The 14,434-nt window shown below is 46.5% G+C and overlaps 1 protein-coding gene across 1 annotated transcript in view; it reads right to left on the bottom strand.

Moving 5' to 3' along the window:
- Positions 1-281: 281 nt before the first annotated feature.
- The window catches only part of LOC133351533 (GTPase HRas), an 88,858-nt gene continuing 74,705 nt past the window's right edge, over positions 282-14,434 (bottom strand). Inside the window, exons 4-6 of the mRNA XM_061566820.1 lie at positions 14,175-14,334; positions 9,430-9,552; positions 282-8,279 (exon numbers count right to left, since the gene is read on the bottom strand). Coding sequence (XP_061422804.1) covers positions 9,436-9,552; positions 14,175-14,334 — 277 coding nt within the window. The 3' untranslated portion in view covers positions 282-8,279; positions 9,430-9,435. The remainder of the gene's footprint in view (positions 8,280-9,429; positions 9,553-14,174; positions 14,335-14,434) is intronic.

Genomic DNA, 14,434 nt, shown 5'->3' with positions numbered 1-14,434 from the left:
GCTTTGGTTGCGTAAATTACTCATTTTAACAGAACACATTTTATTTTATATAAATATCAACCTGCCTCCAGCTAAGGAAAATTATCAAACAATGACGCCACTCGTCAGATTATTCGGAGACAACAGAAAGAGGTGGTTTATTTTTTTTGGCTGAGCAGAACTGACTCCACATAACCCAGCACAAGCCATTCCCCATTGCCACAACGATGAACCCCCTTTTGATCCACCTGATGCTGGGAGAACAGAAATAATCGTTCTGATAAAAAGAAGACGATGCCAAGTTCCATGCATCCTCTACATTTATTTAAACGTAACAATGACATACTAGTATACCTTAATAAAAGGTACATTTGAAGCCCTCCAGTCTTATTTGCAGTACCATTTCTGAAAGACAGACGACACCAGTGGGGTTAGTAGAGTTCAGTTCATGTATTCACAATAATCCATTGTTTTGCTCACCATGGTACCGGTGCTGTCAATGAGCATTACTGTGGTATCACACAAACTAAGGGTTTTTAGGGAGCGACTGATGTATCCCTGCAAATGTGTTTTTTTTTTTTAACACGAGACAGTTTATACAGCGAATTAATCTTCATTGAAACGGCTTGTATCTTCTCAGTACAATCCTCAAGCTTGTGATGACAGGGTCAGTCCTGCAACAGCTTGAGCCACCATTTTGGGAAATGTTAACAAGAGGCACTGACTTGGCTCACAAAAGTGACATTGTATGAACAGTGAATTTTGTAAATCAACAAATAACTTCGATAACAATATCATGTAGCTATTTCCTCTTATCAAAGAGAATGTTATTGAAGATGAATACTTTCTCACGGGGGTCCTAGTTTTGGATAATGTCCAATTACTGTTTGCAATGATTGGACAAACCCCACCTCATACAAAAGTAGTAGAATCTCCACACAGGTCAAAACTTTGATTTGCCATCTTGAGAGATATGGCCACCTCATTGCCCAACAGGTGGCAACCTCATGCACCTCTCTGCACAGTCCATCAATCCAGTCTTTAAGTTCATGTGACATGTGTGCGGCACCACCACACCCCATATTCCAATGTGTTGAATAGCACCTAATGACACCACCTATGGTGAAATAAGCAAAATGTGATGTACCACAGTGAAAATATGAATTAGCCTCTCCTGCAAAAATGTTGACAAAGCTCTCCAGCACCGAGATGCTATTGACTGCCAGGGCCCCATCTTACACGATTAATGTGGGCCCCTATCAACTATATTCATCACCGTTATTAACGGCCAAGTAGACAAGGCACTGGCCCATTGATTTTGCCCACTGAGTAAAAAGCTAGCAAGCACTTAAAATCCTTACTTTTTATCCAACCCTAACGAATACAAATTGTGCCAGATATAATATGAAAGTAAATTAGGCATGGATTCCTGTAACAGAGAACTGGGCTCCTAGAGGCAGATGTCTCTCCAAATCCAATATAACGGAGGGACGACGCCACGAATCGGGATTAAAATATTGACAAAGATGCAGATGTGAATGGTCTTGCCTTAAATGCTATCCAAATTCACAACACATTTGATTCATAATATATTTCTGGTTAGGCCACAACGGTCTGACCGAATGCGTCCTTATTACCCTCCACCACCCAAGAGCCAAATTGGCACGTGTTCTGCGTTTAACGTACAAATGATTGTTTCTGCTCAACGGTAAGTTGAACAATCTTCATCCAAACTTACAATGAGACTAGTATCTGGTGGAGGAACTTAAAGACGCATATTTATCAATCAGATAGTTACGTCTATTTGATACCAAATGTGGCTGTGAGGATTGTTTTTCAACTCAATGCGGAGTGAACTGAAACAATAATTGGTGTGCTAAACGGTCCTACACGTGCCGGTTGCTTTGTTTGGCCATGTCCGGTGAAGGGGGTTTGACCAACAAAGATTTGGTCAGATCATTACGTGTCCGGAGCCAAACATCAATAATGAATCATATTTTCTGTGAAATGTGTCAATAAAACACAATTTGGAGTTACATAATTGAAAGCTTAAAATGCATTCATATCTATACTATACGATTCCCACACAGGGTAGTTTAAAAAAAGCCTTAAGTCAATGAAAATGACTCGGACATGGGGGCTATGTCGGGGGCCCTTGGTCATCTGGGATAAAGCAGCTAAACGAGACCCCATGTGGGGGCGTGGGGCTTTGAGCGAAAACTCCATTACAACAAAATGCACCCCAACAGATGTTTTCAAAAATACCGTTATTAACCTCATCCAATCCCACCATCACGTCCTCAATGCCCAGGTCCTTCCATTGTTCTACTTACCTCCTGCAATGTACTTTCCCTAAACAATTCACTATTCACCAGTCCCATGGCCTGCATGAAAACATAGATTATCAGTGAACATTTTTTTTCAGGAGGGTTTTGCTCAGGCTAATAAAGTATTGTTTGGTTTATGTTCAGGAACACAGCGGTACGGCTCGAGTCTAGGCACACAATAGAACACTCAATGTCACTATAGGCCTATTGCCTAGCAGCGGGTGACTCTCATTCCTGCATTATGTCAACCCCACCTCTAAATTGCTCGTTAACCCGTCGGTGAAAAAACATTCACGGAGGACGTAATCACAATGAGTGAAATTGAGGATTACTTTGGATGGGCCTGCATAGGAGCAGAGCACGCTTCCACCGAACTTGTGGTGGATCACATCCAGTTCAACCGGCTGCCTCCTGGGATATGTGTTGTCCCTCGGCAAAATCAAACATAGTTAATGGCATAAGCCAATCATCCCAATGCAGAACCCTCCTGAAAAAAAGGTCTTGAGACTCAATGAGGCTTTCCTGGTAAATATTTGGCATTTGTCAAACTCAGCTTTGAGTCTCTGAACCTCAGAACAAGAAACAAAAGCTATATATGAGTTTACATTCCATTCCTTGTACCTAAAATTGTCTAAATGCCACCGACATGAATCAACAGCTGGGCACACAATACTCCATTCCATGTTCAAAGAAAGCACAGGAAAACCATGTTCCTGATTTCACGAGTTCAAGATTCATATATTTTTTTACACAGGTACTCTATGTAACCCCTAATTAAAGACATTTTATACATACCATATTTTATTTACACAAAAACACAATGTGAAATGATTTTTAAACCAAAGTTATAGATCCAAGTCAGCGCTGGTTGCTTTCATGACCTGGTGAACAGGGTTACAAGGTGAACAATATGCACACAGTGGTAACTCTCTTTGAAAATTTCTCCCAAGATTCCACGAAAAAAATACTCTACAAATGTACATGGGGTTCTTGTTGAATGAACCAGTCTACAGTCTCAAAATCAAAAGTGTCTGTTTCCACATTGGTTATATGAAATTCCCATTACAACTGGTCCAATGTGATGAAGTAGAAATGAATGATGTTCAACCTAAATAATTATGAAACCTAATTTCATGTTAGAAATTGGTTACATTTCTTGCATGCGAGTTTTGGAGGTCCAGGTAAGACTGCTGCCCAATTGGCTAAACCATGGTGCACATAGTATTTCCTGAACTTCGTGTCACGCACAAACACTACTTCACATTTCCACCATTTTCATTATCCACGTTTTGCCAAGTTATTTTTACAAGCACTGCCTCCACCCGCCGTAAAACACACAAGATCGAGTGGCTGCAGCACAAAAGATTAAAAGTGATTATGCAAGGACCAACAGGGCAGCTGTTAAAGCCAGCACGCGATGATTTTCTGGACATTTCAGCAGTTACATATAACTTGCTTTGTGGCTGGTTGTGTATGCAACACTTTGACTGAAAACTAAATCTTAAATATCAGTTTGGCTGTGTTTCAAGCATTTTAATGAACAAATTGATTTTAAAACATACACCAGTGCGCTGCATTGAATGTACAAAAGTCTAATCCATATTACCAGCTCAAAATAATTGTGGAAATTATCATTTAAACTAGCTGTACTACCCGGCTTCGCCCAGGACTTGGATCCACCACGCCCGGCCGCCTTTGTCTCCCCAGTGGCGATGTTCACACACCACAGCAATTAGTCGTTTGAGGCTGAGTCGACCTAAGGGAGGCCCAGGACCGGTTAAAATAATCGTCACCGGTGGTGGCCGTGAGCGGGAATCGAACCAAAAGTGTATTTTTATAATTTTTGCATGGTGGACAGTTTGGAAAGTACCCACATGGCAAATTTCCAGTTTGTTGCATGTCGGGAAGTACGCTAAACATTTTGAGCAGACACACATAATCACAACTTTGCCTTTTATATATATGGAGATTACTACCTCGGAGCAAAATGGCCAGTTCTTTCGAGCTGGTGGTCTGAATATGGCCAAGAGCTTTTGTACCTGTAATGCTGCACACACCTGTGTGTGTGTTGTTGAACTTATTTATTTCCAACCTCCAGTAATATTTGTGGCGATTGGATTTTTTTGTAATTTACAGATTTGATTTTCAATGAACCCTAAACATTATATGCCTTAGTTTGGCTCCCAAGTCTTGGATAATTTACCCAGTTACATTTGCAAATTCTTTTCCATTATTACGTGATTTTAGTAATGAGAATAACATTTACAATATATTGTTATAGAGTACTGAATATATATAACACTATGTATGGAAGCTCATTAATTCACACTCCATGGCCATGTGGCATCATGAACGAACAAGCTCGTGGCAGAGTCCCAACAGCCGTTTTAACGTCCCACCCCTCGCACCGCACGCACGTGGCCCGCACGTGGCTCGGGGCCTGCACATTATTCTGGGGCTGCGTATTCGTCATAGCTGCCAGGAGTTAGTTTTGGGTCATGGCACGTGTATGGAAATCCTTGAGTTGATTTAAGTTAGCAACATTACATTGGAGATTGCTGACTGTTGCAAAGCTTATCGAGGTACAGAGCAACATGTTATGAATTAGTATCTTGCTTATTTAACCAGGAAAGCATTGTAGAGTCTTAAGCCTTTTTCAGAAGGGTTCTTCCAAGTTTTTACGATGTTGCTATGTGGAATCTCAATTGAGTAACTTGCAGGTACATTTTCAGCCAATATCAGTGACACTCTTTTTCAACTATGGGAGGAACTCACAGAACCCAGAGGAAACCCATGTAGAACCGGAGAACATACGAACTGCACACATTTAGGCACCCGAGTTGGAAATTCATCGGAGGTTTTTCTTGCTGTGAGGCACGAGTGTTACCCCTTTGCCACCACCCTGCCATATGGAGCCCACTACACTGCAGTGACCTCCCTTGCAGAACTAAAGTCAATCACTACAACCTCGGGTACTTCTATCAATGTCCTACTGTGATGGGCAATGTTTGTGAGCCACATCTACATACACATCACATTCCTTGTGTGCATTGCAATTGTGAAGCCACTTACAGTAAAAATGTAGTTCTGGATAACCACAACCAGAGCAGAGGCGTTCAACGACCAATTATTCATTTCCATGGATTGCAGAGATTCACCACTGCCTTTTAAACACAAAATGAAAGCCCTGCTTATCCAGCAGCGATTCAAATAAGCCTCATACGAGGCAAGCCTGAACACGAAGGGTGTTTCATTCAAAAACAGTAATAACACTCGGACTCCACCAAGATCGGCTCTCCAGTGTCTCCACGTTTAAAACATCGCACGTTGAACTTGACTCGAGTATAGGTAATTTACGAAGCAAAACACTTAAATTGCAAGGCCTTGCACAGGGCCTTAAATAACCAAAGCAACAATGGAAAGTCTCCACCCAGGAAAGCATCAGCAAGTCTTGAAGGCAGTTTCAAGAAGGACCTCTTCCAGTGGTGTTAAGTCTGTTGTCGAGTATTTTTACACATGGGAGGAAACCAGAGACTGGAGAAAACCAAGGCATACAAGAGAACACTCAAATCTCGACTAAAAAGATGAAGCTAGCTGCAACCGACTTGCTATACTGCCTTTGGCAGGCACCATCAAGTTGCTCAGAAGGTGGTTGTCTCATGCTGATAATCATGGCTCAGATTCCTGCGCAAGCCACAAGCCGTCTCCACACCGCCGATTTACGGGACCACATTACCAACGCACCTACAAGTTATACATTAATTAAGTTAATGTTTTAGGCAGCTACTGATCAAAAATGGATAAAAACGTACCCTCATTGAGCATTCTAGCCTGCGGAGATGAACATATCCTCTTACCATCCCACTGCGCTGGTCACTGTACAACAGTGGCGATTCTGAAGAGGGTGGCGGCCTGTGCAGAATCGGTGGCTTTGGGTCGACTTCTGCCGAGCCCTATTTTCCTGTGCAACGGGCGCACGGTGGCAAGTCACACCCCACCTGGCTGCAAATGCATAAAATGTCACGACCAAGTGAATTGGCTGAGGACAAGCTCTGCACTATGAAGGCCCGCCTTACGAGTCAAAAAGGCAGCGTTACGTTTCTTCACACGTGGGTTCGCCAGCCAAGCGCGCCGAGTGGGGCTGGCAAGGCAAGGCGTGCCCACCCCGCCACTCGCGGCTTCTGTGCCCTGCGAGGGGGACGTTCCAGGGTCGTGAAAATCCATTTGTATTGCCGGTAACCGCATTCAAATAAATCTGGAAAAAAACACTAGTCACCTGTGTGCCACATACATGAAACGTTTACCTTTTTTAACTGAGCAACGCATGCCGTTGCCACGTTGTAATGGTGAGCACACTAGCCTTGCAATCCAGAGTTCGCTGGTGGTTTGATTCAATCTCTTGACGTGGCAGCTGATAAAATGGGGCAAGTGTCCAAAATTTTGCCATCGTCTGTCCACCTGGCAGAATATATGGGTTGACCATAGTTGATCAGCAGGTCGCATGCAGTGGGGTAAAGTGTGGGTATGCCCACCTCTTCTGAGACGTCTAATCAGCGTGGTCGACCAAATACCCTCGAGAGCTCCGTCTAGCCGAGTTACGAGGGTAAACGTGCCGTTTGTATGCTTGCACCATGCCAATCAGCGCATTCAATGCTAACATTTTGTTTGAAACGGTTACCGGCTCCTGACTCTCCGGACTGGTAACCAATTCTCAAACGGTTACCGGTTATTTACCAATCCAAGAATGTCCCAGTGTCTGTGGTGACAAAGCGGTTGCACCCGCGGCTGGGAGCACGAGCTCCCTCCCACTGCCGTCTCGACACGGCGGAAGCTCCATCTGTCACACAGCCCTGTCATAGAGGTGCCAGTCATGAGCCAGCTAAATGGGAAAGAGGGGATCGAAGCGAAGTGCGATGAACAAATAACACACAACTGCTCTAACATGAGATTCACATCGCCACATTTTTGGCTTTAGGTTTTCTGAAATGGTTTCTCGATCAGTACTTTATACACACACGCACAATTATATACTGCGTTTACATTTATATACATATAGGTCAGCCTTATAGACTGCGGGGCAAACGCTGTTGGTGAGCACCTATGCAGGCTGGCACAGCACAAGAGGGGGTTGTCTGGCTAGCGCCATGCATACCCATCTCTCCAGTATTGATGTTGACACATCACCGCACAAGGTACTCGTGTTTAGACCGAGTCAACCTAGAGGAGGCACAGGCACGGTTCCAGTACCCATTTACATGAGCATGGCCAAAAATCAGTGTGTGAACCACTCCACCACCACTCCCCACATGCGCACACACATGCACACAAATGCAGTCATACGCAGTAAAACACACTTCCGCACATCTACTCAAAACAACTGTGTTAGACAACAGGACTAAATAAAAACAAAATAATTTTCAAAATTCAAATGTGCAGTGAAATCATCGCAACTCCGCACGTGGTACAACCTGTTAGGCATTTCCCTTTCGAGTTCACGGCTCATGCCACTAGAAACCAACCAACTGCCCTGGCTGCGCCCGCCGTCCCTGCACACCAGAGGTGCTGGGCAGCGCGCCACGTTCCTACAGCGGGACAGACGTGGAGCAGTGTGCCACGTTCCTACAGCAGCAACAAGACGGGGGTCCCGGCCCCAGAGGGAGAGTGCATCAGCGTAGCTGTGGTGGTGGTGGTGGCGGCGGCGACGGCAGCGTTAAGAGTTCGGCACTCCGAGCCCGCGGGCCGCTGTGCACTGCCGCCCGTTGATAAACATGGCCAGCATTAAAGAGTGAGTGGCCATGGCTGTGGGAGATGAGGGAGGGAGAGGCTGGGTTGGACTGGCCGCCTGCAGCTCCCCCCGGCCCCTCAGGAAGGTCTCGCAGCCCCGGGATGTCGGCGGAGACCAGCACCTCGGGGCTCGAATGCAGGCGGCGGCCGCATAGTGGCACTCTACGGCATCTCCGCATGCACAAGCACCTTGCAACACGCACACACACACACAGCAGATTATTTCACGAGGGACTGTCATGCTGTGATTGTTTAATTATCAAATCAGGGGTGGTGCAGATATTTCAGTGCAATGCCATGTCTGAAAACCTGCTGATGGCTAAATGCAGATGAGCTTTCTGGGAAGGAGTTGGAACAATCTGGTATGTTGGCCAAGAATCGGCACACAATAAAACTTACATGCCAGCCTAACCTTCGCCTAAATGTTTGTGCCATTGGCACCAACCGTGGTAGCAGCGAGAAGCTGGCTAGCGGGCCCTGTGCCTCCCGAGCTTTAGGACCACTGCTGGAGGGTGGCATGGCTACTGAAGGTAACCGAAGGAGGAAATAGACCCATGGGGAAAGCTGGAGTAGAAACAGCAAAACATGAACGACATTGAAATGTCAGGACATGCACCAACCTTGCCGCTGATTTGACACGTTATAATATTCCACTTTGCAGAAGTGAAACTAGGTGGGTGGCAGAGTGGTGCAGTGGTAAGGCGAATGCCTCGCAGAAAGATGTGCCTGGGTTTGTATAATTTCCCCCTGCTCTACATGGGTTTTTTCCAGTTCCCTGCCATAGCCAAAAAACCCCACCATACAATATAACTGGTTTTGGCCAAATTATGCCAATGCAAAAGATTTTACCTGAAAATTACTCAAGTGGGATTACACACAGCAACATCGCCCACCTACTATGCCAAACTTGGCAGGAACTTCCTGAAAAAGTCATCAGATCCAGTGAGGATTTCTTGGGTAAATAAGAGGAATAATAATAAAATATGGCTTGACAGGTCAGGCTCTGTGGTACAGTGGGAGGAACGATGGGAAGCATCAGGCAACAGGGATTGTCATTAGCAACAGGATAGCGAGAGTATGTGACAAAGCTTGTACCAGCGGTTGAGCGGATTATTGTAGACAAGCTACGGTTTAGAGACATTGCAAAGTGCCAGTACAGCAGAGGAGGATATCAGGGAACCCAATGGCACATGCCCTGCGCATACAGCTCCGTGCCCAGGGTTCGGTGCTTCCCAATGCTGGCATGCTGCTGCTGCTGCGCCTGCTGCTGCTGCGCCTGCTGCTGTAGCTGCTGCTGCGCTTGCTGCTGTGGCTGCTTCGACGCGCACTGTGCCCTCACCAGGGGTCAGGAGAGCACGCAGCTGCACACGCTGCACTCGTCCTTGTTGTTGGCGTTGTTCATCTTGCGCAGTTTGTGGTCCCGGATCTCACGCACCAGGGTGTAGAACGCATCTTCCACGCCCTGGTACGCGCGCACACATTCCCTGCTTAGCCTCCTTGTACGTCGTGGCAGTTTAGTGAGTGCGTACTGAGGGTAGTGCAGGACAGGAGGAATGGTATGGCAAGTGCAAGACCCACCACCCATGTCTCCCCACTGCTGATACTTAGACATTGCAGAAGGCACTTAATTGAAGGCTGAGTTTACATAAGGAAGCCAAGTCCTGGTTCAAACACCACCTGTTACTGATGATGTACGTGGCCAATTCGGTTTCATATGCCTTTTCAATTGAGCAAAACGAATGGTTTGTTGAGATGACAGGCTGCTGGCCGTCTCCACTTCCACTCCAGGTGCGAAAGCAAAACAAATGTCATCAAATTGGCAGCCGAAAGCCTGACAAAGGTATCCCAGCCTGACAAGTAACGGGAGAAATGGCCCTTCTTCTCAAGGCCAAAGAAAGGTGAACGTTAGCTGCCGTCGTGAATAATGCAAATGACCAGAGGGCATCTCTGGTGCAAAATGTGATTATATCGTGAAGATGCTCAAGTTTTAAGACACTGATGTCCTCGTGCTGTAAGAAATCCATCTGGCCCACGAATGCCTTCACTCGAATATAAACGGCTACACCCTCGTCTCCTAAAGCCACAATCTGAGACACGCCTCGCAACACATGAAAAGATGGACCTGGTCGTGCTCAACAATTCACCCCACTACGTCGCCATCAAAATCAACGACTTAACAGTTGTCATCGTTTACAAGCCTCCATATATGGAATGGCCGTGTCTATTGCTACCACTGCCAAACCACCCGAACATCCATCCATGCTGGCGACTTCAATACCCACCACACCCTGTGGGGACTATGATGCCAACGATTAAGCAGGTGAACAACTGACATCGGGGACAGTGGCAGAAGACCAAAAGACCACGGTACTTTCAAGTCAGCTCGGTGGAAAAATGTTACACGCCCGATTTGTTTTGTTTCATGAGATAAGAATCTATATATATAAAATCGCGAATCTGTCTGTCTGTCTATCTGTGTGTCGCCGGACCATACGCAGTTTCATTGGACGGCGGTTGCCCCTGGCAACGGGTAGCGACGCCTTCGCCGCTTTCATTGGACGGCGGTTGCCCCTGACAACGGGTAGCGACGCCTTCGCCGCGGGGTGGACGCCATTTTTAATTCCCGTTAAAAATAGGCGCACGCATTAACACGCGACTGAGGTAAATTCATCAAAGTTTCACGTCCTCTTCACTCCCCCCCCACCACAATGTGTGCAATTACTATAATAGGGTCGGTAGATTATAATATTATAGCGATTAGACAGTATTATTGTAGCGCGGGGGGGGGGGGGGGGAACGGCACCCGTACCCAGCCTCAGCCGGGTGGGAAAATCAGGCGAGGCCGGAGGCTCTGCACGGTGCTAGGCCTCGACACCCACCACGCGACTCTGAGGTCAATTCATCAAAGTTTCACGTCCTCTACAGAGTGGTGAGGGAGGGAGAGTGGTGAGGGAGGGAGAGTGGTGAGGGAGGGAGAGTGGTGAGGGAGGGAGAGTGGTGAGGGAGGGAGAGTGGTGAGGGAGGGAGAGTGGTGAGGGAGGGACTCGGCCTCAAAACGAGTAACTGGTGTGGCGTATTAACATCGCCACTGGGGAGACAAAGGTGGCCGGGCGTGGTGGATACAAGTCCCGGGCGAAGCCGGGTAGTACAGCTAGTGGTAATTATATGAAGTCAATGAGAAATTTTCTCGACGATTTTCCAAATAGGCAACGTAGACATGTAGTGATCCTATCGGCCTTCAGATTCCACTCGTACACCTGCGAACGACTGTATTGCCGAATTACTGCAACTATGGAGAAATCTGTTGGAATGATTCCCCCACGAATTACCAACTTCAATCACTTCATTGGCTTATCCAGGCAGCTACAAAGGCCAATGTCGCAAGAGGCTTTAGAAAAGCCTTCACTCCCTATTGGTCTCCAAAAATAAAATACTAATTTTGTGACAATTCAATGCCGATCGGAAAAGACCGCAAAAGCATTGCTTGAGTCACTGAACTCGGCAAAAAAGAAAAAAGGTTGAGTGAAGCAGCAGAGGCTCTTGACTTTACAAAAATGAGCCGAAAAACCTGGCACCTTCTAAGGCTGCCGGAAGCAACAGCGACACCAACTAATAAACATCCCCAAGTTAACCCCAAAAACATTGCCGGACAACTAAATCAGCAATTCACAAGCACCGATCAAACAACATTGGATGGCCAGTTAACAAAAAAAAACTCGAACGCAATCTCAACTGCTGCCAACATGCCTCCACATTCTCCGGCCCTTTCTCAATGGGGGGGGGGCGGGGGGGAAAGTAGACACTCGGATTTCCCAGATGAAATCCAGAGGTCTCAATAGGATTATCCAGAATTCATTAAGAACTTGAGATCACGAGCAAAATGTCTCGCCACTTTCCTCATCGATATCCACTGCGTAGGCAAGGAACCAACTAATGGAAAGCAGCTAAGATTATCGTAGTTGTTAAACTCGACAAGGATGCATCAAACGTTAAAAACTACTGCCTGATTTCCCCAGTCAGTGTCTGCTACAAGCTGATGGAGCCACTCCAACGCCAAAAAGCTGATACCTACACTTGAGGATATAGTCGCCAAGGAACATTCCGGGTTCAGAATCGGCCAAAATAGCTGCGATCAGTGTTTGCTTTAATGAGCCACATTGAGGCCGACTTCAAATGCCAGCTAAAAACAGCATTTATCAACGTCTCCTCGACATACGATACTGTACGGTTGAATGGTTTCCTGCTAAAGCTTGCGGAAGCAATACCTTTGCTGCCCAACAATCCGTCTCGTCGCTAAAATACCGATGATTCAACCTCCACCTTGGTGAAGCTGCCAGCTGCCCACAGAAATTTTACAATGGACTTCCGCTGGATCCGTTCTTGCTCCAGTGCTTTGCAATATTTACACCGGCGACACCCTCCCGCAAGTTCATGTACTCGGATGACATCGTGCTGGCAACCCAAGCCCCATCTGAAGGCCCTAGAGGTGAAGTTCAAGAATTGGCGCCTTCAGCCAAACCCCTTCAAGAGTGTCATTTGGTTATTGAAAACATGATCCCTTGTATAAAGGTGTCAGTTTTGGTGCCAGATAAAAGGGTAAAAAACCTATTACTATATCTTGCGACTGGCAAAGGAAGTCCCATAATGTAAATGCTTACCCCGAGCTCTCAATACCCTGATAGTGCGCTGTTTTTAAGTTGTACGCCTTTTGGCGTCATCTGGTCCAATACCAGTGGAGACTAGGCTCTAAGAAAAGCCGTCTCGGGTGTGGACCAATCAATTTCAAGGACAGTGCATATCATTATCAGTGTTATCTCTTTTTGTTTGCATTTTGACTACTTGTGTTGTGGTTATTGCAAACATGATCCCTTGCATAAAGGTGTCAGTTTTGGTGCCAGATAAAAGGGTAAAAAACATTTACTAGTGTCATCTGTCTTCCACTTGAACAACAGCTAAGCCACAAAAACATTAAATGTCAACTTCACTGGAATACCTATAACACATGACCACTAGTCCTGGTACTGACCACCACCACCTTGAACAAGCCAAGAGGAAAACAAAAACACGAGTGAACATTATTCAGAAACTTGCATGAAAAACGTGGGGAAGCGAAACCCACACGTTGATATCAATGCAAGCTCTGGTCCATTCTACTGCAGAGTCGTATGTAGGTGCACAAATGTGGGGTGCCAGCCCTCACACACAAATCTCATCGATACCGAAATCAACACCGCATTTCATATCATCAGCGACACGCTGAAGTCAACTTCGCTCCTGTGCTGCGATGACTTGGGAGAACCACAATCTTATGGACATCGCTCTGCTGCTTCATCAAGACCGAAAAGAACTCCCAAACAATATGCTAAAATCTAGCAAAACTTTCTGGATCTACGCCTCTGCTCTTGCGGCCAAGAATCAAGACATCGGCACTCGCTGGATGGAGAATCGTGGGTGGCTATGGATTTTGCAATAAACACGAACTTTGTTGAGGACCCGACTGTGGAAGTACCGGGCTTCTCTCCCACGACAATGATGGAACTCGCCAAACCATGCTCGAATGCAACATGGGAGATATGCGTACACCTTCCACAAAGTAATAATCAAAGAATTGGCAAACTGCAACTGTGGTGAAGTCAGAACCATCAACCCGGCCACCAATTTATGCACCATCCATGCGCATCCTGGCTGTGTTGCTGCAATAAATAAGCGGCTCCTGCCTCCTTGGATTGGTTAAAGGAAATTGGCATTCAACTATACCATGTTTAAAAACTGTTGCTTTTCCCTCCTGCCATACCAAAGAAGATTAGTTTGTGAAACCATGAATGACTGCATCAGTTTTACACAAATAAAGCACACATAGCCCCCTACTATGTAAGACTAGACAGTACAGTCTTGAGACGGTGAGGCTTTTTTTCTGCGTGAACAATGGATGACGGTTGCTGCTCGAAGTGGCCTCACTACTCGAACTTTCCAGTGGGTGGCACCACACTCAAGCTGCCATGACTGCTGGGCTGTAGACTCTCGCACGCCGGTCCCAGCACAGCTCTCTATGCCCATGACCCCAGGGGTGGCCGAGGGCCGTACCTGCCGCGTCTTGGCGGACGTCTCAACGTAAGGGATCCCGTAGCTGCGCGCCAGGTCCTGCGCCTGTTTGGTGTCGACTGTGCGTGCTGGGAGGTCACACTTGTTGCCCACCAGCACCATGGGCACGTCGTCCGAGTCCTTGACACGCTTGATCTGCTCCCTGCAGTGTGCGGTGGGGGTGGAGGGTGGGCAGCCGATCGATGGCAGCATGAAACTCAACAGGCAAAGGTACACCTACATCATCGTCATCATAACAATAA

The sequence above is a fragment of the Lethenteron reissneri genome, chromosome 37 (assembly GCF_015708825.2).
Source record: "Lethenteron reissneri isolate LAM-NWPU_2019-01 chromosome 37, ASM1570882v1, whole genome shotgun sequence".
Lineage (NCBI taxonomy): Eukaryota > Metazoa > Chordata > Hyperoartia > Petromyzontiformes > Petromyzontidae > Lethenteron > Lethenteron reissneri.
Note: the sequence above shows the minus strand (reverse complement) of the source record. Positions and strands in the feature narration are given on the sequence as shown.